At 39.3% G+C, this 24622-nt stretch overlaps 1 protein-coding gene across 2 annotated transcripts; it reads right to left on the bottom strand.

Moving 5' to 3' along the window:
* Window positions 1-18121: 18121 nt before the first annotated feature.
* Window positions 18122-24117, bottom strand: LOC129674780 (serpin B4-like). 2 transcript variants are annotated; one of them, XM_055604891.1, is made up of 7 exons: window positions 23956-24117; window positions 23326-23382; window positions 21779-21907; window positions 20998-21115; window positions 19706-19848; window positions 19170-19325; window positions 18122-18526 (listed from the first exon to the last, which is right to left on the bottom strand). In XM_055604891.1, the coding sequence occupies exons 1-7, from the start codon at window positions 24115-24117 to the stop codon at window positions 18122-18124; spliced, it is 1170 nt and encodes a 389-aa protein (XP_055460866.1). The 2 variants fall into 2 exon arrangements, with proteins under 2 accessions (XP_055460866.1, XP_055460872.1); XM_055604897.1 differs by having other exon boundaries at window positions 19170-19262.
* Between the last annotated feature and the right edge of the window lie 505 nt (window positions 24118-24622).

The raw sequence follows: 24622 nt of genomic DNA, 5'->3' as shown, positions 1-24622 counted from the left end.
TTCCTTCCTTCCTTCCTTCCTTCCTTCCTTCCTTCCTTCCTTCCTTCTTTCTTTCTTTCTTCCTTTCTTTCTTTCCTTTCTACATAGTACTGATGCCCACTGCTCACTGCACACTGGGAATAAAGCATGCACTACCACGCCTGGCTTGTAGTTTCATCTTGGAAAGTGTGATCAGGGACCAGCTCATGTGATACACTGTTTGTATCACATCTAAGATTTCTTTCCCTAAGCAAAGAAAAAAAATACTGCCTTCTGTTTTATTCTAGAAGTTTTGTGGCTGCCCATTAAGTGGGAAGTGCCTGGGAATTGAGTCCCCAGGAGAAGTCCATGGAGAAGTGCATGGAGAAGTCCGCGGTCCACTGTATCCTATTGGTCTCAGTTCAGGGTTTGTCCCCTTTCTTCCCGGAAGCCTCAAAGTCATTGTTTTAGGTTCAGCTGCCCCTCCACCCATCACTTTCAGAGTTTCAGATCCTCTGCCCCTCAGATACGATGTGTGCCTGTCGCTGCCATCTTGGATTTCCCCATGTGTGTTATGTGTGTTATGTGTGTATGTGTGTTATGGGTAGCCAGGTTAGGGCCTGAGTTTACTTTATTTAAGTAAAAAGGAAATTGTTCATTTTTTTAAAAAGGTAACTTCCTTGATGCAGACATTTCTTGACATCTTCATTTAAACAATCAATTGATTAAAGGTATAAATTTTTGCTTTGTGCTCTTAGTTCTGTTCCATTGATTCTTGTTGCCACTGTCACTAGTGAGTCTTCTAATCTATGAATGTTAAATAGCTCTTCCTTATTTAAAAATTTCCTTTCTTTTATAAATATTTATATATGACAAATACATGTATTCAGCACCCATGCCTCCTTCTGTTGAACTTGCCTTGACTCTCTGATACTGCCAGAGGTGAGACTTTCCTCACTCCTGATTGTTTATTATGTACTTACATAATTATGACATGTCCACATATTGTTTATAATCTTCCATGTTGATATACTCATGTATTGTTCTAATTAGTTTCATGTGGGTTTCACAATATTGAAACGTACCTTTCTAAATGCTCCTTAATATATCCTTTTCTATCGTCAACTCGTGGAGAATTTTAATGGCACTTTTGTAAAGTACTTTTTTTCTTTTCTTTTATTAATATGAACATTGGATATTAAATAAAGCACACTTTCCTGGGGAAAATACACTTGATCATGGCCTGTAATCTTATTGGATTCAGTTAACTACTTCCTGTTGGTGAATCTTGCATTTATGTTTGGAGAGACAAATGTTCCACTTACATAAGATCCTGGGTAATTGGGACCAGGCATCTTCTCAGGCTAAGGATGAGAAAGCAAAACCAGCTCTACTGCTTCCATCATTTATGTGGCCACCTCTTCTCAGCCTATTAAAAAGGCAGGGAAGAGAGAGAGAAGGTGATTCATCTTTGTTATTAGTAACCAGATTTTAAGAAGTATAGTGACTCAAAGTACAATAGGGACAGGCCAGGGAGTAAACAGGCGTAATAGGGGTGTTGCCAGCTGCAGTCTCCATCCAAGTCTTAGATGGATGCTCCCCTGCGACAGCTACACACAGGTCTCATCACTCTACACACACTTTTACAGTTGATCTCTCTTTCCTTGGGCTTTGAAGTGTCTTCAATGGATATGAATGTCTCTATAAGTTGTGAAAAAGTGATTTTGGGAAAACCCAAGTAATATAGCTGGGCAGCATACTATTGGACAACAGCAGAGGGCTTCTTGTTGCACACTGTGTGAGTACCAGCTGTTGCTAATCTTAGCAAGGCTCTCAAATGGCCTAGTTGATCAAGGTGGCCGTTCTGCACAGAAATCTACTTCAAAGATGAGAATGAAGACTGGGACTCCATGTGAAGATTATGGAAGAGAAGCTTTCTTTCCTTGAGTACTTCTAGGTAGAACACAGTAGTGTTGACTAAAACTAGATATGCTTTTTCTCATCATTTAAGAATACTGGGTATAGAAATAACCACAGGGATTACACCGTCTCCCCTAGATAAATCTTGACAGCATGTGAGTGTTCCGGCAGGTAGCCTATGATCCATCTGCTTTGAGCAGTTCACTGAAAGCAGATTCACTTGTAGAAATTAGTCGCCCTGATGGCAGAGCTAACAATTTAGAGAATGAAAATCTTAGCTCACACTTTTTTTTTTCTTCCAGTTCAGATAAATCATCTACAACTGAAGAGGGAATGAAGGCAGGAAGTCATTGTAGAATTGAACCTCAAGCATTTGTTAACTAAGTAGTGTTTTAATACTTCGCACCTTTACAATAGTTTTGTTTGGGTTGGACACTGCTCAGAAGAAAGGTTGTAGTGAGAATATAGGGTGAATTTGGAAACACCAGTTGAGGCAAACATACTACATATTACATAGATGCTACTTTGGGAGATTTCCAAGAAGCTCTTCTCTGATGCCCCACGTACGGCTAGATTTATTCCTTCTTCATTGGCTCATACTTGTTTGCTTACACATTTTAATCTCCCAAAACACCAGCTAGTAAACTGTATATTTATCCCTTGACAAACTATTATGCTCTTGAGCCTAATGACTATGTCTTATTCTTCATTTTCTAGCACCTTTTCATGGTAAATATTAAGTCATTTTTTTTTTTCTGACATCTTTTGCTAAAAATCACAAAAATAGCCTTGTTTTGAAAGGCTTCAGTGTTACTGATCCAACTTTATGGACAACAATATGTTTGTAAAAAAACACAAACTCATCAAAACAATCTCTGGGCTTCATAGAGTGACATAAGACCCAAGGTGCCTGAGAATCAGGTATTCCTTGTGCAAGTTGATTTAGGAAAAGGTGTCTTGGTTTGGGTGGTGACAAGTCTCATTTAGAGAAGTATTTGGGTCAAATGTAAATGACTGGCCATATTACATTCTTTACAAGTTGTGTCCTTCTGAGAAATGGGCAGAGTGGCTGAAGGAATGGGGTGCTGTGGAATTAGGAGGATTATGACTGTGAGGCAGGATGAAGACATGCTTCCAAAGGAAGATTCCAGAAGCTCATTGACCAAGTCTGATGTAGAATTCTACCACTTACCATGTACCATATCACCTAGGATGTCATGGTTTAGACATTCATAAATGGCAAAATACTTAAAAATTATAGCATATAGAATTGTTTTGGAGATTAAATAATTAGTGTTCTGATTTAAATATAGAATGTCTTCCATAAGGTCACAGGGTTTAATACTTAATCCCCAACTAGTGTTGCTGTTTTGTAAGGTTGTGGCACCTTTGGAAAGTGGGACCTCACTGGAAGAAGTAAATTGTTGGTGGTGGGCCTTGAGGCTTGAGGGGCAGACCCTACTTCCTGTCTATAGTCTATGCCCTGACTGTGTGTGACATTCCAGATACTATGCCTTCCCTGTCACAATGGACTCCACCCTCAAACTGTAAAGCGAAACAAACCCTTCTTCCTGTAAGTTGTTTTTAACAGTTCTTTTTTTTTTATCTCAGCAACAAGAAAAGTAACTAATTCAAAAGTGCATAAGAAAATGTCTAGCAATTAATAAATGCTCAATAAACATTAATTTCTACTTTTCTCTTTCATGTTCCTGCTTGAAAGCTCTACCATATCCTTTGCTGCCATTGCCTCCAGTAATTGAGTTTAGTGATTCAACAGTTAGTTTGGCTTCCAGAAAGGAAACATAATCAATAGAGGTTATATTCTAGAATATAAACATTATATCTAGATTATCTTAGAGTTGAAAATACAGTCCAACAGGTTGTGTATTACCCCCACCTACCGTCCCTTAATTATTATGCTCCATTTAGTGACATGTAAAAAACCATCATTGCTAGATCCCTGTGGTAGGCCGAATTTTAGGGCAGACTCTAAACTTCAAGGCCCCTATGGTGGTTCCCACTTCTTTCAGTCACTCAGACAATGATTATCTAAGCATTGCTGAGGAGGGATTTTTGCAAAGGTAGTTAACACCCTGAATTAATTCTTCTTAAGATTAAAAAAAAACCTATCAGAGTGGGATACAGTTTTCAATTATACAGGCTCCTTAGATAGTGGTTTAGACATCGGAGATTTGACGAGTGAAATTCCCTCACTAGCCTTGAAAAGAACACCATGCTCTGCCATAGAGCTATTTGTGTGCCCATGCTGTTTGCTGCCTAATTCACTATAGTAAAGAATTGGAATCGATCTGGCTGTCCATCAACAGATGAATATATTATTATTATTATTTTGTTTTACAATGTCTATTTTTCTAGCTCTTATCTAAGGATTTTTTTTTATTTTTGATGAACCATTGAGTTTATTGAGGTTGCTTGAAGCAACATGAGAGATTTTTAAAACTTTTATTAATTACACTTTATTGACTTTGTATCCCCCCATAAACCTCTCCCTCTTCCCCTCCTAATCGCGACTTCCTTCCCCCTTCTTCATGCATACCCCTACCCAAGTCCACTGATAGTGGAGGTCCTCCTCTCCTTCCTTCTGATCTTAGTCTATCAGATCTCATCAGGAGTGGCTGCATTGTCATCTTCTGTGGCCTGGTAAGGCTGTTTCCCCTTTAGGGGGAGGTAATCAAAGAGCAGGCCAATCAGTTTATGTCAGAAGCAGTCTCTCTTCCCATTACTATGGAACCCACTTGGACACTGAACTGCCATGGGCTACAACTGTGTAGGGGTTCTAGGTTTCTCCATGCATGGTACTTGGTTGGAGTATGAGTCTCTGGAAAGACCCCTGTGTTCAAATTTTCTGGTTCTATTGTTTTCCTTGTGTGGTTCCCGTCCTCTCCAGCTTTTACTCTTTCCCACTTCTTTCATAAGATTACATTCACTCTGCCCAACAGTTGGCCATAAGTCTCAGCATCTGCTTTGATAGTCTGCAGGGCAGAGCCTTTCAGAGGCCCTATGTGGCAGGTTCCTAACTTGTTTCCTGTTTTCTTCTTCTTCTGATGTCCATCCTCTTTGCTTTTCAGGATGGGGATTGAGCATTTTAGTCAAGATCCTCCTCTTATTTAGTTTCTTTAGATGTACGATTTTAGTAGGTTTATCCTATATTATATGTCTATGTGAGTGAGTATATACCGTGTGCATCTTTCTGCTTCTGGGATAGCTCACTCAGGATGATCCTTTCCAGTTCCCACTATTTACCTGCAAATTTCATGATTTCCTTATTTTTCATTGCTGAGTAATATTCCATTGTGTAGATGTACCACAGTTTCTGCATCCATTCTTCAGTTGAGGGCCATCTGGGCTGTTTCCAGCTTCTGACTATTATAAATAAAGCTGCTACAAACATGGTTGAGCAAGATTTTATACAAGAACACACGTGAGAGGAAAGCAGGCATGCGTGAGAGCTCAGGAAAGTAGCACTGTAGTAGCCCTTGCTCAGACTGCAGCTAGTTCCACAGAAATGTCTCCTTTCTTCTAAGAGCTGTGTTGTTGACTATGCAACCTGGGGATGCTTGCCCGTTTTAACTTTACTATGACCCGCATTTGTTTCTAGACACTCTATACTTTCGCTTTTGCATTCAGTGCTATGGTTCCTTTTGTGGCTTTTTTGTGACTGCCTTCCAAATTGACATGTGGTTGCCTCAGCCTCTGGAGCTTCCTCGAACAGACAGCTGCCTTGACTGTGTGACATGTGAAACATGGGGTTATCTTTGGCACGTCTCGTGCCTTTACTGATCTCTGTTATTCTAGTTTCACCTCATCTCTCACCATGTTAGGGGTGTCCTCTACCAACAACCAATCAGGCCTTTGTTTATGAGTGTTCTTATGGTATGTATCTTTCCATGTTAAATTCATGACTCACAGTTTTCATCACATTCATAATGAATATTTGAAGGGTGCAAAAATCTCTCTTGGAAGCTGGAAAAATCCTAGCCACACGAGGCTGGTGCGACGTGATAGGAGGGCGCCTCACATGTGTGGAAAGATTGCTATACACGGAGGCCTTATGGGGAGAATAGAAAAAGTCACAAGAATGCCTGAGAGGCTCTAACAGGGACACCTGCTTCTGACTTCTGTTAAGGTTAAAGTTTGGAACAATGGTGAAGGTTTCTGTTGTGCGCAGGGCTTGCTCACTTTGAATTTTGTTGACTGCCGCCAGAGGGAGCTCCAGTGCTTTCTTACCAATATTATGGCTATCAGAGGAAGAGAGGGTTGATTTTGGAGCCCTCAGTGGTGGTGCATAAAGAAAAAAAAAAAAAAAAAGAGTTGGGTGTACTGCTCCCATCAGTTACAGTATTTCACTTCACCCCAGAATCCTCTACGTGGGGATTTGAGTTCTGAATTATTATTATTATTATTTTTTATCAATTCCATGGTAAGTACTTAACTGTTCTTTTGCCTCAGAGAGCTACCCTTTAAAAATTGATCAGGATCTTTTAGATTTACCCATATATTTAACATTTGGATTGTTTTCATTGTTTGCAAATATTTAAGAAGTTTTTGTGTGTGTGTGTGTGTGTTTTCAATTTTATTTTTACCTTTCTATTGTGTGACAAAGTTTCGGGAGAAATTCAGTTCACTTCCTGGTCAGAAGCACGTTGGTGACCTGACCTCTAAAGGTATTTAGGAGGGACCCACCCGTAAAGGAATATGTAACTGGAAACTTCTTACACTATTTGACAAATCTGACTTCGTGAACTTCAACTCGAGAGAACTTTGAGAAGATGAGTGTAACTTTTCCCGGGGAGCCAGCAGCTCTGAGGGGCCAAGTGAATTTAAAGGAAATAAAAGCTAAATATTCTCTGCATGCATTCGCTGTCTATCGGTGTACGGAAAGCGCCCCGAGGCGGCAGCGACAGTGATCAGAACTCTTTTACCTCAATACGTTCAATTTTTATTTGTTAATCATAACTCAGTAAGTCTGAAAAAAAAAAAATAAGCCAGGCTTTTAAAGTACAGGTTTAGACCTACAAAAATAAGGCAGAGGCTGGACGGGGCTGCAGCGGCTGTTTCGTCCGCAGGCAGCGAGCATGTGCAAACGCGGGCCGCTTCCGGGAATCGCACAAACGCGGCGGCTCAGAACGCAGACTCCACGTTCCGGAGCAGGAGCAGCTGCGCTTCTCACGGGAAAGCACCATGGAACTTGCAGGTGTGCCTGTTTCACGAATCAAAGGCGCGGAGGGACAAGGAAGCCACGTGACCAAACCAACACGGGGACCCACTTCTGTTGGAATCCCCTTATCCCAGTGACACCCAGAAGCCTACAGGGACCAACAGCATCTCAGGAAAACCTTAAAGTTCCGGAAGTGCCACTCCACGTTCAGGTTACTTAGCTTTAATTAGCGTGTCACACACCTGCCCTTTCTAGCCCTCAGGACCCCTGGATGTTTCTTCCCGTGTGTTAGTCAGTACTCCATCCCTGTGATAAAATATCTGATGGATACAAGGGACAAGAAGGAAAGGCTTGTCGTGGCTGGGGGTTTCAGGCCATGGTTCCCGATCTATTGCTTTTAACCTGTGACAAGGTGGGAATGTCGTGGCAGCAGGAAGCCGTCTACCTAATGATGGCCAGAAAACAGAGCGCGAGCACAGGGCCGGGCACAGGGTACACCCTTCAACGCTACTTGCCCAGTCCCTCCATTCTGGCAGCACTTCCCAGTCACTACCATCTCCTGAAACTGCCTCCAAATTATGAACCTGCTTATACATATGTCAAAGTGGATTGAGGGCCACACCTTTAGCAAATGACTTTTTCTAGGAGTGGGTACAAATACACATGCAAATAACAGCAAGAACCAAGTAGTCAGTGATTTCCCACCAGTTCTTTCTCCTGCCTGGACTTTTGTTGTCTCAGCTCCGATTTTTTGTTTGTTTGTTTTTTGACAGGACATACAGCTAGCCAGCGCTGGAGCTGGACCAGCGGACCCTGTTTATTACTGTCTCCTTTGAGACAGGATCTCTGCCTGCACCCTACAGGACAGAAGACTGACCTGTGGTTCTCATACCACAAAGGCTTAGGGAAATCTAATCACAGGCAAATGAAGTGATTCCACAGTGAGTCTGGAATTAGTTTCACTAACAGGCACTTGATACTCGAACATCTCAGCTCCCACTAGGTTAGATTAGTCTCATTACGTGAGCGTATGCTAACTACATAGAATCCAGGCAACTTCTCCAGGGGAGATCCTGTCTCAATTTTTATAGGTGCAAAAGAATTTTTTTTCTGCTTACTATAGATCCTATGGCTGTAGGTTAGTTCCATTCAATATATATGTTTTAAACACTTGCAGCAGAGAATGCAGCATGGATCTATGACGTTCTTGCCTTCAAGTACGGCCAGCTCGATACTTGAGAGAGACTGGTAAGAAGATGAACGTCAATAATGCTGCTGATCTTGAGGAGGTTTGTAGTTGTCTCACTTAGAGGGTGAGGTGAGAGAGAGCATGCGCAGGGGATGGAGCATAAGAGCTCTCTGGGATACGGCTTTTACATCACTCATAGGCACCTGTCTGGTGTGCTAACCACAAGCAGATACATTTATTGATTTGGAGAGAAAAGCTAAATTGTAAGCTCTGCTTAGTCATCTTGGAACATCCTCTGGCTGGACAGGTTTGTTCAGCAACAAATCATAGTTTGAAGACTTTCTTGGCAACAGGAGAATGAGCAAAGGGAAACTGAGTAAAGCTGAGAAGATAATGACATATGTATAAGCCACCGCTTTGTTCTGTGAACAATCATTTCCAGCCCCACAACGGGCAGCTATTTGAAGAGATATTGGTTCATTTGAATTTTAACATTTCTCACATGATACCAAAAGCTTCTCTCTCTTTTTTTTTAATTTTTTCAAAAGCTTCTTTATAGAAAAACAGTAGTCCTCCCAGAATCACTGTATATTCAACCCCTTCTAGATAAAATCTTAAAAAGCCCAAAGCTTATTCATGAATTATAAATTAGACAACAACTTGCTTGTAATCAACCATCTCTTTAAAAAAAGTCATTTTATGAAACAATGTCCACACCATCACACCAATTTCACATAACTTCAGAGAATTTGTATTTCAGGAAGTGATACTTTTTGCTCTGGTCTTGAGGTCCGTAGTTCTCTAGAGATGAGTTAAACACATTCTCTGTTTTAAAACTAAATCAGGGATCCGAGGTGGCGGGGCCGGGAGGACACTGTGTCTGATGAGCAGGACAGCAGTGACTGCACATTGACCAACAGACAGAACTCTGGGCTCTAATACACCAGCGACTGTGTTTCCAGGCGAGAGGAAGCCCCATAGCGTGGAAAGCAGTTGGGCTCACATCACCCAGCTAAGACCCTGGAGGAGTTCCCAGGTCCCTGCAGGGGCTCTGTTCTACACACCTGCTTGTTCATTCCAGACTGAACTACGGGCACCACACCACCAGAGACTGCCATTTTCAGTTCAGAGAAAACTCCACAGGAAAGGAAGCAGGAGTAGCCACTCTAATATCAAATAAAATAGACTTTCAACCAAATAATCAAAAAAGATGGGGAAGGACACTTCATACTTATCAAAGGAAAATTCCACCAAGAAGACATTACAATCCTGAACGTCTATGCCCCAAATACAAGAGGACCAACATTTGTAAAAGGCATATTAATAAAACTGAAACCACACATAGATCTCCACACAGTAATAGTGGGAGACTTCAACACCTCACTCTCAACAGAGGACAGGCCAAGAAATCAGAAATTAAACAAAGAAACAATGACTCTAACAGTGGTCATGAATCAAATGCTCCTAAACTGATATCTACAGAACTTTTCACCCCAATACAAAAGAATTTGTCATCTTCTCATCACCTCAAGGAACCTTCTCCAAAATAGACCACATAGTTGATCACAAAGCAAGCCTCAACAGAAAAAAAAAGATTGAAATAATTGCTTGTATCCTATATGACCACCATAGACTAAAGCTGGACCTCAACAGCAACAGAAATAGCATAAAACCTACACACACATGAACACTGAACAACTCCCTACTCAATGACAGCTGGGTCAGGGAAGAAATAAAAAAGAAATCAAAGACTTGTTAGAATTCAATGAAAATGAAGGCAGAGCATACCCAAACTTATGGAACACCATGAAAGCAGTGCTAAGGGGAGAGTTCATAGCACTAAGTGCCTTCAAGAAGGAGTTTGAAATATCTCCTTCAAGCAACTTAAAGGCTCACCTGAAAGCCTTTAAGGAAAATAAGCACACACACACAAGAGGAGTAGATGACTAGAAATAATCAAATTCAGGGCTGAAATCAATAAATTAGAAACAAATAAAACAATTCAAAGAATCAATGAAACCAAGAGTTGGTTCTTCAAGAAAATCAACAAGATAGACAAACCTTGAGCCAAACTAACTAAAAGGCAGAGAGACACTCCCCAAATCAACAAAATCAGAAATGAAAAAGGGGACATAACAACAGATACTGAGGAAATCCAAACAATCATTAGGTCTTACTTCCAAAGCTTACACACAACAAAATTTGAAAATCTAAATGAAATGGACAATTTTCTTGATCAATTCCACTTACCAAAGCTGAGTCAAGACCAGTAAATAAATTAAGTAGTCCTAGATCCCCTAAGGAAATAGAAGCTGTCATCAAAAGTCTCCTATTAAAAAAAAAAAAAAAAGCTCAGGTTTCAGCTTAGAATTATACCATACCTTCAAAGACGAGCTAATACCAATACTCTTCAAACTATTCCACAAAATAGAAACAAAAGGATCATTACCAAACTCATTCTATGAAGCCACAGTCACCTTGGTACCTAAACCTCTCAAAGACCCAGCAAAGAAAGAGAATTTCAGACCGATCTATCCTATGAACACTAATGCAAAAATACTCAACACAGTACCCCCAAACTAAATCCAAGTGCACATCAAAAAATATCATCCACCATGACCAAGTAGGCTTCATTCCAGGTATGCAGTGGTTGTTCAATATTTGGAAATCCATCAATGTAATCCACCATATAAACAAAATGAAAGAAAAAAAAAACCACGATAACCTTTTCAGATGCTGAAAACTCATTTGACAAAATCCAACACCCATTCATGTTAAAAGTTTGGAGAGATCAGGATACAAGGGAGTTACCTAAACATAGTAAAAGCAATATACAACATACCTATACCAACATCAAACTAAATGGAGTGAAACTTAAATCAATCCAACTGAAATCAGGGACGAGGAAAGGCTGCTCACTCTCTCCATATCTATTCAACATAGTTCTTGTAGTCCTTGCTAGACCAATAAGACAACTAAAGAAGATCAATCAGATTCAGTTTGGAAAGGAAGAAGTCAAAGTATCACTATTTGCAGATGATATGATAGTATATATGAGTGACCCTAAAAATTCTACCAGGAAACTCCTACATCTGATAAGAAACTTCAGCAAAGTAGCAGGATACAAAATTAACTAAAAAAAAATTAGTAGCCCTTTATAAAGAAGACAAATGGGCTGAGAAAAAAATTTGGGAAACACAATCCTTCAAAATAGCCACAAAGGACATAAAGTACCTTGGTGTGAACTGAACCAAGTAAGGAAAAAAACTTGTGTGAAATAAACTTCCAGTCTGTGAAGAATGAAATAGAAAAAGATATCAGAAGATGGAAAGACCTCCCATTCTCATGAATTGGCAGGATTAACATAGTAAAAATAGCAATCTTACCAAAAGCAATCTACAGATTCAATGCAATTACCATCAAATTACCACCACAATTCTTTACAGACTTTTAAAGAAAAAAATTCTCAACTTTCTATGGAATAACAAGAAACCCAGAATCGCTGAAATAATCCTCCACAATAAAAGATCTTCTGGAGGTTTCTCCATCCTGATCTCAAGCTGTACTGTAAAGTAACAGTAGTAAAAACTGCATGGTCCTGTCATAGAAACTGGTTGGTGGATTAATGTAATTGAATAGAAGACCCAAAAACAAAACCACATACTTATGGACACCTGACTTTTGACAAAGATGGCAAAACCATGCAATGGAAAAAAAGGTAGCATCTTCTACAAATGGTGCTGGTCTAACTGGATTTCTACATGTAGAAAAATGCAAATAGGTCCTTTTTTATCATCTGTACAAAACTAAAGTCCAAGTGGATCAAAGACCTCAACATAAAACCAGACACACTAAATCTGTTAGAAGAAAAAGTGGGGAAGAGCCTTGAACTCATTGGCACAGGAGACAACTTCCTGAACAAAACACCAACAACACAGGTCTAACAGCAACAATCAATAAATGGGACCTCACGAAACTGAAAAGCTTCTGTAAAGCAAAGGACACTGTTGTCAGAACAAAAAGACAGCCTACAGATTGGGAAAAGATCATCACCAATCCTATATCTAACAGAGGGCTAATATCTAGAATACATAAAGAACTCAAAATGTTAAACACCAACAAACTAAATAATCTAATTAAAAAAATGGGGTACAAGGCTAAACAGAGAATTGTCAATAGAGGAATATTGAATGCTAGAGAAACACTTGAAGACATGCTCAACATCCTTAGTCATAAGGGAAATGCAAATCAAAACAGCTCTGAGATTTTACCTTACATCCATCAGAATGGCTAAGATCAGAAATTCAAGTGACAACACATGCTGGAGAGGATGTGGAGAAAGGGGAACCCTCCTCCATTGCTGGTAAGAATGTAAAATTGTACAACCACTTTAGAGATCAGTCTGGCACTTTCTCAGAAAACCAGGAATAGTGCTATCTCAAGACCTAGCTATACCATTCCTGAGCATTTATCTGAAAGATGCTCAATCATACAACAAGGCCATTTGCTCAACTCTGTTCATAGCAGCTTTATTTATAATAGCCAGAATCTGGAAACAATCTAGATATTCCTCAACTGAAGAATGGATACAGAAATTGTGGTACATTTACACAATGGAATACTACTCAGCAATTAAAAACAAGAAAATCATGAAAATTTGTAGGCAAATGGTGGGAACAGGAAAAGATCATCTTGTATGCGGTATCTTAAAAGCAGAAAGACACATATGGTATGCACTCACTTATAAGTGGATATTAGACATAAAATATAGTATAATAATACTAAAATCTGTACTCCTAAAGAAGTTAAGCAAGAAAGAGGACCCTGGGTATGATGATCAATCTTCATTCATAAAGGCAAAAGGGATGGGCATCAGAAAAGGGAGAAAACAGGGAACAGGACAGGAGCCTACCACAGAGGGCCTCTGAAAGACTCTATCCTTCAGGGTATCAAAGCAGATGCTGAGACTCATAGCCAAACTTTGGGCAGAGTATAGAGAATCTTATGAAAGAAGGCTGAGATAGAAAGACCTGGAGGGGACAGGAGCTCCATAAGGAGAGAAAATAAAAATCTGGACCCAGGGATCTTTTCTGAGACTGATACTAAGGGCTATTCATGGAGATATCCTAGAACCCCTATACAGATGTAGCCCATGGCAGCTTAGTGTCCAAGAGGATACCCTAGTAATGGGAACAGGGACTTTCTCTGACATGAACTCAGTAGCCTGCTTTTTGATCACCTCTTCCTGAGGGGAGAGCAGCCTTACCAGGACACAGAAGAAGATAGTGCAGACATTCCTGATGGGACCTGATAGACTAGGATCAGATGGAAGGGGGGGGGAAAGGAGAACCTCCTCAATCAATGGACTGGGGGAGGGGCATGGGTTGAGAAGAGGAAGAGAGGGCTGGTTTGGGAGGGGATGAGGCAGGGGTCTAAAGTTGGGATACACAGTGAATAAAGTGTAATTAATAAAAATAAATTTTAAAAAACATTAAATATACCTTAAATATTTTATAGAAGGCCTAAGAAGAAGAAGAAAAAAAACTGAATCAGGCAAGATGCTTTTAAAAATGCATTATTATTATTATTTACAAATTTTCATTTTGTATCCCACTTGTAACCCTCCCTCATCTCCCCCTGGTCCCACCCTCCCACCCTCTTCCTCTCCTATTCCTCTCTTACAGTTCACTGCTAGGGGAAGTCCTCCTCCCCTACTGTCTGACCTTAGCCTATCTGGTCTCATCAGGACTGTCTGGATCCTCTTCCTCTCTGAGCTGTCTAGGTTGTCCCACCAGGGAGACATGTTCAAGGAGCTGGCAACTGAGTTCATGTCAGAGACTATATCTTCTCTTACTAGGGAGCTGCCTATGGTCTACATCTGAGCAGAGGGTCTAGGTCCTCACTATGGATGGTCTTTGTTTGCTTTGTCAATCTCTGCAGTTTCCCCTGGGCTCTGCTTGTTTTGGCTTTGTTAGTCTCCATGTGGGGCTCCTGTCCCTTTTAGGTCCTTTTATATCCGCCTTGTTCCACAAGGCTCCCTGCACTCTGTGCAAATGACTGTGAGTCTCTGCATCTGCTTCAATTCCCCAGAGGTTAGAGTCTTTTAGACTTGCATGGAAAAATAAAACAAAACAAAACAAAAAAACTTCAACTCTCTGAAGAAAGAAATTGAAGTTGCTAAAGATGGAAATATCTCCCACACGCATGGATCGGTAGGATTAACAGTGAAAATGGCCATCCTACCAAAAGCAATCTACAGATTCAACCCAATTCCCATCAAAATACCAACACAGTTCTTTACAGACTTTGAAAGAACAATTCTCAACTTCATGTGGAAAAAGAAAAACCCAGAATAACTAAAACCATCTGTACAATAAAAGAACTTCTGGAGGCAACTCCATCCCTGATCTCAATTGCTAAGGAGCACCAGTGATAAAAATGACATGGTGCTGGTATAGAAATTGGCTGGCTGATTAAGGGAATCAAATCAAAGACCCAGAAATCAAACCACACACCTACGGCCACCTGATTTTTGACAATGGAAAAAGACAGTATCTTCAACAAGTGATGCTTGTCTAACTGGATGTGTATGTGTAGAAAAATAAAAATAGATCCATACTTATCACCCTGTACAAAAATAAAAGTCCAAGGGGATCAAAGACCTCAACATAAAACCAGACACTAAGAAAAAGTGGGAAAGAACCTTAAACTCATTGGCACAGGAGACAAATTCTGGACAGAACACGAAGAGCACAGGGTCTAAGATCAACAATCAATAAATGGGACCTCCTGAAAGTGAAAAGCTTCTGTAAAGCAAAGGACACATTCAACAGAACAGAACAGCCTATAGACTGGGAAAAAAAATCTTCAACAACCCTATATCCGACAGAGAACTAATTAATATCCAGAATATATAAATAATTCATGAAATTAAACATCAACAAACTAAATAATCTAATTAAAAAATGGGATACAGAGCTAAACAGAGAACTGTTAATAGAGGAATATTGAATGCTGGAGAAACACTTGAAGACATGCTCAACACCCTTAGTCATAAGGGAAATGCAAATCAAACGACTCTGGGATTCCATCTCACATCCATCAGAATGGCTAAGATCAAAAATTCAAGTGACAACACATGCTGGAGAGGATGTGGTGAAAGGTGAGTCCTCCTTCATTGCTGGTAAGGATGTAAACTTGTACATCCACTTTGGAGATCAATCTGGTGCTTTCTCAGAAAACCGGGAATAGTGCTACCTCAAGACCCAGTTATACCACTCCTGAACATTTATCTGAAAGGTGCTTAATCATACAACAAGGCCATTTGCTCAACTATGTTCATAGCAATTTTTGCCAGAATCTGGAAACAACCTAGATGTCCCTCAACTGAAGAATGGATACAGAAATTGTGGTACATTTACACAATGGAATACTACTCAGCAATTAAAAACAAGGAAATCATGAAAATTTGCAGGCAAATGGATGGGACTAGAAAAGATCATCCTGAGCGAGGTAACCCAGAAGCAGAAAGATATGCATGTCGTACATACTCACTTATAAGTTGATATTAGCCATATTATATAAGATAAACATACTAAAATCTACAGATGTAAAGAAGCTAAATGACAAGGAGGACCCTAGGGAAGATGCTCAATTCTCATTTTGAAGGGAAAACAGGATAGACACTGGAAGCAGTAGAAAGGAGTGAACAGGATAGTAAGATGCTTTTTATGTGCCATCACAGGAGCAGTTGAGTGTTTCCTGGGTGAAGCCGGAAATACTCAGCTGAAATCCAGGAGAAATACTGAGCTGAAATCCCATGAGGGCATTGTGTGATTTATGAACAAATAGAATCAGTTTTATAAATGCATTCTAATTTTGAGCCACATTTGCTCCTCTGAAGATTACTAAAATCAAAATCCTTAATATTAAAATATGCTTGCTTGAAGTACCTACAAATGGCTTATATCCCCAAAATTAAAACAGAAAGGAAAATAAAACAAAACATTTTGATGCTTATCAAGTTGTGCCTGATAGCTGTGACTCTTCCTTAGATGAAGCATGTATGTAAGATCTGATCCTCACCCAAGCAAATTTGTCCTAACTCTGCATGGTTCTAATATGCATGGGATTTTCAGAGCAATGCGCAGGAAGTTGATTTCTACTGTTTTGAAAATCTGACCTGGTACCATCCGGGCATCAGACTCCTTATGTCTGTATAGATTTAGACAAGCCCAATCCTTTCCCGCAGTCAATGACTATGAGCTGAGGAAAGGGATGCTCCTCTTTAAAATTTAGAGTACAGGATGGGTGGATGAAAGATGAGAGGAAGGATTAGAGAGGGCCAGCAGGTTCTTCTTGCTCAGTCAACTTGCATTCAATGTTGATCAAAAGAGATGCTGAGCTTTCTTTTGGTCAAAGCACGTTGAGGAAGTTCTCATTGCCATATCACCCTAAAAGTTAGGTAGACATCCGAGACTCCCCATTTCTATCTGTTCCACTGTGGTGATGTAGTTTCTTAAATATTCCTCTAGAGACAGGTTCTGTTTATACACATGTGTACTGGTTATTATGTGTTTTTTTGTAAAAACACAAACCATGTCACACTCTATAAATTGACTCTTAATTAACTTGTCTGATACTGTTAAAAGTTAAAACCATTGTTTTTATTTTCTTATAGATTTTTGGGTTCAGTGTTTCTTTCTAGTGATTTCTATTCAACCTGAGTTTGGAGTTGAAGTTAGACAAGATCTATTTTAACTGTTAACCTTCTATCTTTATTTATAAAGAACCCTTGTAAGGTACCCATGTTAAATTTTGTCATGTGATTATTTAGGTTCTCAGGTGAGCTGTGAAGTATTCTGTGGGGATGGAGTTAGGACGATAGAAGTGTTCAACATTGTATGGTAACACGCGTTAGCTGCGTCAACTAGTGAGATAAGAAAATGTACTAATTTTGTTTAATGTGACTTCATTTCATTGATATGTGACTACAGCTGGCTAATGATTATTACATTGGACACTACAGATCTCTAGGGCTCATTTGCCAGGGCTGGTGATATAGGAAACTATATTAATATTTTTGTAATTGGTTTATCTTAGATAAAGTTATTTTTTCACATTTGTAGTATTTTAAATTTTCATTGGGCTAGAGGCTTGGCCTAGTGGTAGAGAACACACCTGGAATGCAAGAGGCCTTGAGTTGAATCCGTGGTGCTATAATAAATAAACCAAAATCCGTAAAATTTTCTTGCTATTAAAAATAATAAAATAAGCATGTATACAAATGTATCTGCACACAGCACCAGACTTAGCATAGCTTGATTTGTTTTGAATATTTCCCTTCACATTTCTTATATGATTGACCCCATGCAGTTGAAAACATGATAAAGTAATACATAAATCAAAAAAACATTATTTTATTGAAAACGTAATTTGTAAAGTCACAAAATATAGAAGATTGTAAAGTATCTGATATATCTCCTAAAGTTAAAGAAATGTAGATGTTTATGCTAATCCATTTAAAGAAAAGGTATGATTTATTTTAGCTTATTTAAAACAGATCAAAACAGATACATGTTAGATTAGAAGAAACTATATTAAGATCTCATATTTTCATTGAACCTTTTTTCCAGAGAATGTTTATATGGAGAAACCAGATTTATCTAGGTGTATAGAAAGCAGTGTATATGACATATGAAATATGATATATGAAATAAGATCTATATCTATATGTATACTGCTTCACCTCATGCATTTTTAGTAGTGATTGAGACGGGAAAGGAAAATGAAGCAAGACAATCTGTTGTTTCCAAGGCTCTGCTAACTGCATCAACTTTGTCAGCTTCTCCAGGAGCTTGGCAGAGCCACTGCGCTTAAGGGCAAGACATTCTGCCAAAGAAGAGGATGCTGTTGGTCTTGTTATCCTTGATGAAGTATAGGAACGGGTGATCACAAGCGAAATCTTCAGTTATCCCTGCTGATGTTAAAGAGACCTCTACCCCTGTGGCAGCTGCAGCTTCTGTCCCCTCTTCATTTACTTCCACAAAGGACTTGTGCACAACATTAGACACCATGAGACCGTGAGTGCTGCTGATGCCGGAGAAGTCGGCCTTCTGTGGATTGAAGGCATCCGGCATCCCCATGTTTTCCAATGGAGTTGGGAGGTCATACTTTTCTTCCACTTTGAACCGAGGTAAAGATAAATACAACTCTATCATGTCCATGTTCTGTGGGCTTGTCCACTCTATTAACTTGTCAGCAGTGAGTTTCTCTTCAAGCTGTACAAGTAGAAGAAAAGGAAATTCCATGATTAATCAAAGAGTGTAACTCATATGCACAGTGTTCAGCAATAAACAAATACTGACGATTCAGTTCAGATATTATTGATTTAGATAATTTGAAGTTAGATATTATTGGCAATATGCAAAAACAGAATCATCATTTTGTACAGAATAAACTCTATCCATATTGATCATGCTACCAGCCAACTATGTTTTCTTCATTTCTTTTTTCTTTTAGAAACAAGGATTCTTTGTGTATCCTTGGCTGTTATGGATTAGCTTTTTAGACCAGGCTGGCCTTGAACTCACATAATGCTCTAAGCTTTATCTTTTATTCAAAATACTTACAAACATTTTCTGTACTGCTTCATATTTCTTTCAACCAAGTTTGACCTGTTCCTTATTAGTGGCATAATGTTGATAGTTAATGTTCACAACTCCACTCAATTCCTAATTAGGGAATTCTGCAGTGTCTTTCAGACTATGTATAAAATGCTTGTAATTCAGGGTGAAACACCATATCTTCTTTTTAAGTTTTTATCACTGTCATGTTTAATTATTTGTATTAGTATATTATTTAAATTTGACACCTTAGTAAGAAATCAGGTAGCAGAAAGAAGAGAAGGAGACACAGCTTTACCTTCTTTAGACCATCAATTTCATTTGGCAGGAGGACAAACATGCTTAGTCCTTTGCCTTTGTATGGTATTTCCACAATCTTGGCCTGCACATCCTCCAGTGAGTTAAAGTTAAAGTCGTTTTTCTGTGTCATCATCTGGACAGATTTATTGGTATTCTACAACAAAACAACATGTCAAACTCATGTCAAGGGAGACATAGGACAGCACAGTTAACATTGTTGAGATATCCAACACACCAGCATCCTTTGAAGACATAACCCTAACATTTGTGAAGTGTGAGCAAAACTTTCTTTAGTCATTATTTGAGACAGGTTTTTCTGTGTAGCCTTGGCTATCCTGGACTTACTTTGTAGCCCACGCCAGCCTCGAACTCACAGAGATCTCCTGCCTCTGCCTTTTGTAACTTAAATTAAGTTATTAGAATTATAAAAACATTACATATTTCATTTTGTACCTTCCGCAGCATTGCTTATGTTTAAATTGAATCATCCTTACATCTCCATATGACATTATATAAATAAACTGCCAACTGTACCTTGTTCAGCCAAAACTTTTCTTCTCTAGTCTTCTTTTCATCAAATTTGTGATCCCATTGTCCTTTGAAGTACACTGCATTCACCAGAACCAGAATCGTGCTACTGCTCAGGGTCCCTCTCGGAAATAAATCTTTGATTTTTCCTGCAAGGGAAAGAACAAAGTCTGTAACCAAAGTACAGGAGCTTTTTTTTGAAGGATATTTTTCAAAAGTTCACCATTGATCACTTAGCACTTGTTAAGCCAAGTCTATAACACGAAGGACTCATTGACTAGTTCATAAGACATAGCCTTCCAGGATGGGATGTGCCTCTTGAGCTACCTTGGAAGGACACATCAGTTCTAGTCATAGGAAAGGCCTTTAGGCTTTCTGTCTTGCTGATTATGGTTGACGCACAGTGAACACTGATAAGCTATTTTGATCTACTTTGTCAACTTAACTCTTTTTTTTCTTCTTTCTGGAACTTACTTTTTTTTTTTCTCCAAATTTAAGGCTCACTACCAAGGCTTGTACACAAATGGCATAATATATATATGTATATATATATATATATATATATATATATATATATATATATATATATGTTTTGTTTTTATTTTATTTTTTTGAGACAGGCTTTTTCTGTGTAGCCTTGGCTATCCTGGACTTGCTTTGTAGACCATCTTGGCCTCAAGCTCACAATGATCTGCCTGCCTCTGCCTCCCTGAGTGCTGGGGTTAAAGGTGTGCACCACCGTGCCCAGCTAGAAGACATGAATTCCATATTCTGACATTCACACCTGGTAATGTCAGTCACTATTCCTGGTGTGTCCTCCTGTGAACTTTCATGTTGGATTGCTGCAGGATTGGCCTATGTATGGAGGTGAGATATGGAGTAGGTGTCTACAGAGTAGAAGCTTTGTTGAGATGTCTGCCTGAGGTGGCAAAGACAGTGTGATAAATTCTTCAGGAGGTCAGGCTAGAGACATGGTCTGAGATCCAGCTGGGATGACAAGAAGGGTTTTGTTTCTCTGGCTGGCAAAAGAGAAAGAAACTTTTCCTGACATTTACTCTTACAATTTTAGAATTGGCTGTGACTTAAAGAAATGGATATGATATCGAAACCTGTCTGGGTGGAGACTTCAGATTCTCAAAGATACTGGTAACTAAGCTATATGCAAATAATTCTCTTGTTGTAGTTACACTGATTGGCTTTCTGCCAACTTCTCCATGATTCTTCTTGGCTCACTTTATATTCATGAAGACCATCCCATAATCTCTGGGGCTCCCTCCAATGACCCTCCTATACAATACCATTTGTTTGGCTTTCCACCCAGGAATTAATCTTCTCTTGGCTTTCTTCTGCAGCTTGTAAAAAATCAAGCGATTCCACATTGGCATGGTAAAATTTCTTAATGTCTTCTAAAAATTCCTTTGAGATGTGAAGGAACCAAAAAGAAATAAGAACAAGTTAGACATTACTCAAATTTCATTAGCTGTGATGATATGATAATCTGATGGCCGATGCTGACCACACCTTTTAGTCTATGGACATGCAGACTGTTACTCAGGTAATAGGAAGACAGTGTGAGATCACAGTGAAAGCTGGTGTAATGATGTCACTGAAGTCCAATACCACCTGGCAGATGGCAGGTGGAAAAGGGCCATGACTTGTAAATTTCATAGTAAGTTGCTCTGAGAGAGCCACTAAGTTCAACCATTGCATTTCTCCTTTGATTATGGCTTCAATGTAGGAAATGGTATATTCCCGGATACCTTCCCGAGACTCTCCAGGATTTCCCCAAGCCTGCCCATTCCAGAAACATCCCACTTGCCATACATCGCTTGTCATAATCTCTGAGATGGAGTCAGTGCTGATTCATTACTAACATCCCATGACAAGCTCTGCTAGCCCACATTCTCACATGGGATAGTTCCTGAGCCTATGCTTCCACATACATTACTAGGCTCTTGGGCAATCCAGTGGGTTAGAATTGTGACAACGGACAAACGGGCAAATGTTGCCTATCTGAATCTGCCTGGCCTCACTTTTACTATGTCCATTCACACATATGCAGACCCAGGTGCTACTTACCTGGAGAAATGGGAATTTCTTTGCTCCATAGACACTGTTGACAACGTTTAGGTCATAAGCATCATTGCGTTTGTTTAAGTGAGTCATGAGCTTTTGAAATTGGTCATGCACATTTTCTGCCTCTTCATCCTTCAATGTCAAAAATGGTGTCCATTGAATTACTCTGCTAATGTAAATACTAAATTCACAAAATAAATACCCAAACCTTGTAATCTCAAAGGCAACTTTGTGACTATTCTCTGATATCAGTTATATTTTGCCACAAATATCCCTAATTTACATTCAACTCCTTCCAGAACTGCCTTTCTTCTTTCTTCAACATGTTCCATTTTTCTGTCTTTTTTTTTTTGTATTTTATTTTTTTCTTATGAGTTACATTTTATTAACTCTGTACCCCAGCCGTGTCCCGATCCCTCATTCCCTCCCAGTCCCTCCCTCCCTCCCTCCTCTCCACCGTGCCCCTTGCCAAGTCCACTGATGGGGGGACCTCCTCCCCATTCATCTGATCCTGTTTTATCAGGTATCTTCAGGACTGGCTGCAAAGCTCTCCTCTGTGGCCTAACAGGACTGCTCCTCCCTTGGGGGGTGGGCTTTTGAACTACATATGCAGTACTTTTAGGCTGTTTGGCTTAAGTTCCTCAAAGCTATAGACCATATCCCATTTCTAACAATCATGAAAATATGATTATGCTATTTTTGCATACTTAAAGTATGTTATTACATGCAGTCCTGAAATATACAGCCTTTAGCGGTATTGTTCAAGACAAGTTGACTATGATTCATGTTTCTTCTCTCATGGTTATTCTCTGCATATAAGATAGTATGTGCCTATGATTTATCTAAGGACTGGACTACATGTCAGTACTTGAAGTCTGAATGCAATCTAGATGAAAACAAAAAGGTTCAGAGAATTTCATGATATTTCTAAAGAAATGCTGAAGAGTCACTCTTTTGAATCTAAGTATTTCTGAATCAGGACACTTCTAATTTCTTGCTAAGAGGTTAGCATGGTTAATGTTCTAAACACATATAGATGTCATTTTCCAAGATGTACTTGAATATGTGCTTATTAATCCAATTGTTGAATTAAGATTAAAATATTTTAGTAAATTATTGTGATAAGGACAATTACTGTTATGTTACAACAACAATATCAAACATTCATTATGATTTCTTTCATATAGCAGGCAGACATTTTTGTAAATGTTTATTGAATCATATTCCTTTTTACCCCCCCTCTGCTAGATTGTAGTTCCAGTAGTTCAGGACATTTGTGCTTTGCTCATGTTCCTGATCTCTGAGGGGCAGAGCTAGAGCTGATGCTAGGGCCTCCTTGTCTATACCCAGGGCCGACCTTCTATGTTTAGAACAAAAATATGAACATAATGACTATGAGAAGGATGTGTGGCACTACTCTACATCCTAATCTCTTTTGTTTGGAAATTTCCCTAGAAAGTGCTTTTTTTTTTAATGTAAAATGTTCACTTTAAATTATCATCCTGTCAAAGATCTAAAATCCCTGTAGGCATGAGGTACCCTGCACTTACATGACATTCTGTAGATTTTTCTGTTGTCTTCTTTGCGACTTCATTGAATTGAAGAACCTGGAGGAGACATTAAATGTGACCAACCAACCAAACAAACAAATAATAAAGAGCTCACTTAAAGTCCTGCCTAAATCCAAGAAAACAAAAACAAAACAAAACCCTGAAAAACAAATAAAAATTAAAAAATTAGAAAAAAAGACTCCAAACTTTTGTAAAAGTGTTTGTGAGAAACACCACAGAACTGATTTATCACCCATCAAGTAAGTAGATGCTCATCATCCAGTGCTCAGGGAACACCTCGATTCACGTCCCTCAGTGCTGGGCCAATTATTACTTCCATCAGTAGTCTCCACAGCTTAAGGTCCTGTCTGGTTGTTGGACACTTGAAGGCAGTTATTCTAGCCTAGAACCCGAAGGACATCCTGGAAGCAACTGGACTGCGTTTGGGAAGGGTGTGTCCCTGGGAAGGGTGTGTTCTTCCCTCAGTTCTGCAATCACAGTCATGGCAATGCCTACTCAGCATCTTGCTTTTTATCTTAGGCATCCGGCTTTACCATCATTTATCTGCACCCCAACAGAGCGATGGAGAGACAAGTTCAAACTAGTCAACAAAATGAAGCTTGTACCTACCTTTTCAATTTGTTTTTCGGTGTTTCCTTTGGCTCCAAGCTGGAGCATTGCTAATGCTGTCATGATGCTGAGGGGAGAATAGAAGATGTTGTCCTCTGATTCTCTGAGCTGCAGGTACAGCTCAAGTGTAAATTTCATGGTTGCTTCAGCAAACAAATGCATGATGACTTAGTGTGACCTTAAAGCCCTAGAGCAGAATAAAGTCAACACAATGTTTAGAATGACATCAGTAAATGGAGCATCACTCTGTAATGAACATTTCTTTAAAGGAAAGGACATATCTGGTATTATCAGATTCTGGCAAATAAATTTATTATTATTTTTTTAACCCTTCCACACTGTGTATCTCCTAATTAGAACTCATGTCTTTAAGACCTTTGCAAACAACTAATACAGTATCTTTTTTTAAATTAAAAAAAATATTTATTTACTTTACAACCTGGTTGTAGCCTCCTCCTGCCTTTCCTCCCAGTGTTCCCTCCTTTACTCTTTCTCTATTCCTCAGAAAAGGGGAGTCCCTCTACTCACCCACCCCAGCCCACTTATCCACATGAGGACTGTGTGTGTCTTCTTCCCCTCCAGCCTGGTAAGGCAGTCCCATCAGGAGGGAGTGATCAAAAACTATGCAGCATAGTCCATGTCATCCACACAATTAAATTATTTAGAT

Source organism: Psammomys obesus, unplaced genomic scaffold, assembly GCF_907164565.1.
Source record: "Psammomys obesus unplaced genomic scaffold, mPsaObe1.curated_primary_1811, whole genome shotgun sequence".
Taxonomy (NCBI): domain Eukaryota; kingdom Metazoa; phylum Chordata; class Mammalia; order Rodentia; family Muridae; genus Psammomys; species Psammomys obesus.
Note: the sequence above shows the minus strand (reverse complement) of the source record. Positions and strands in the feature narration are given on the sequence as shown.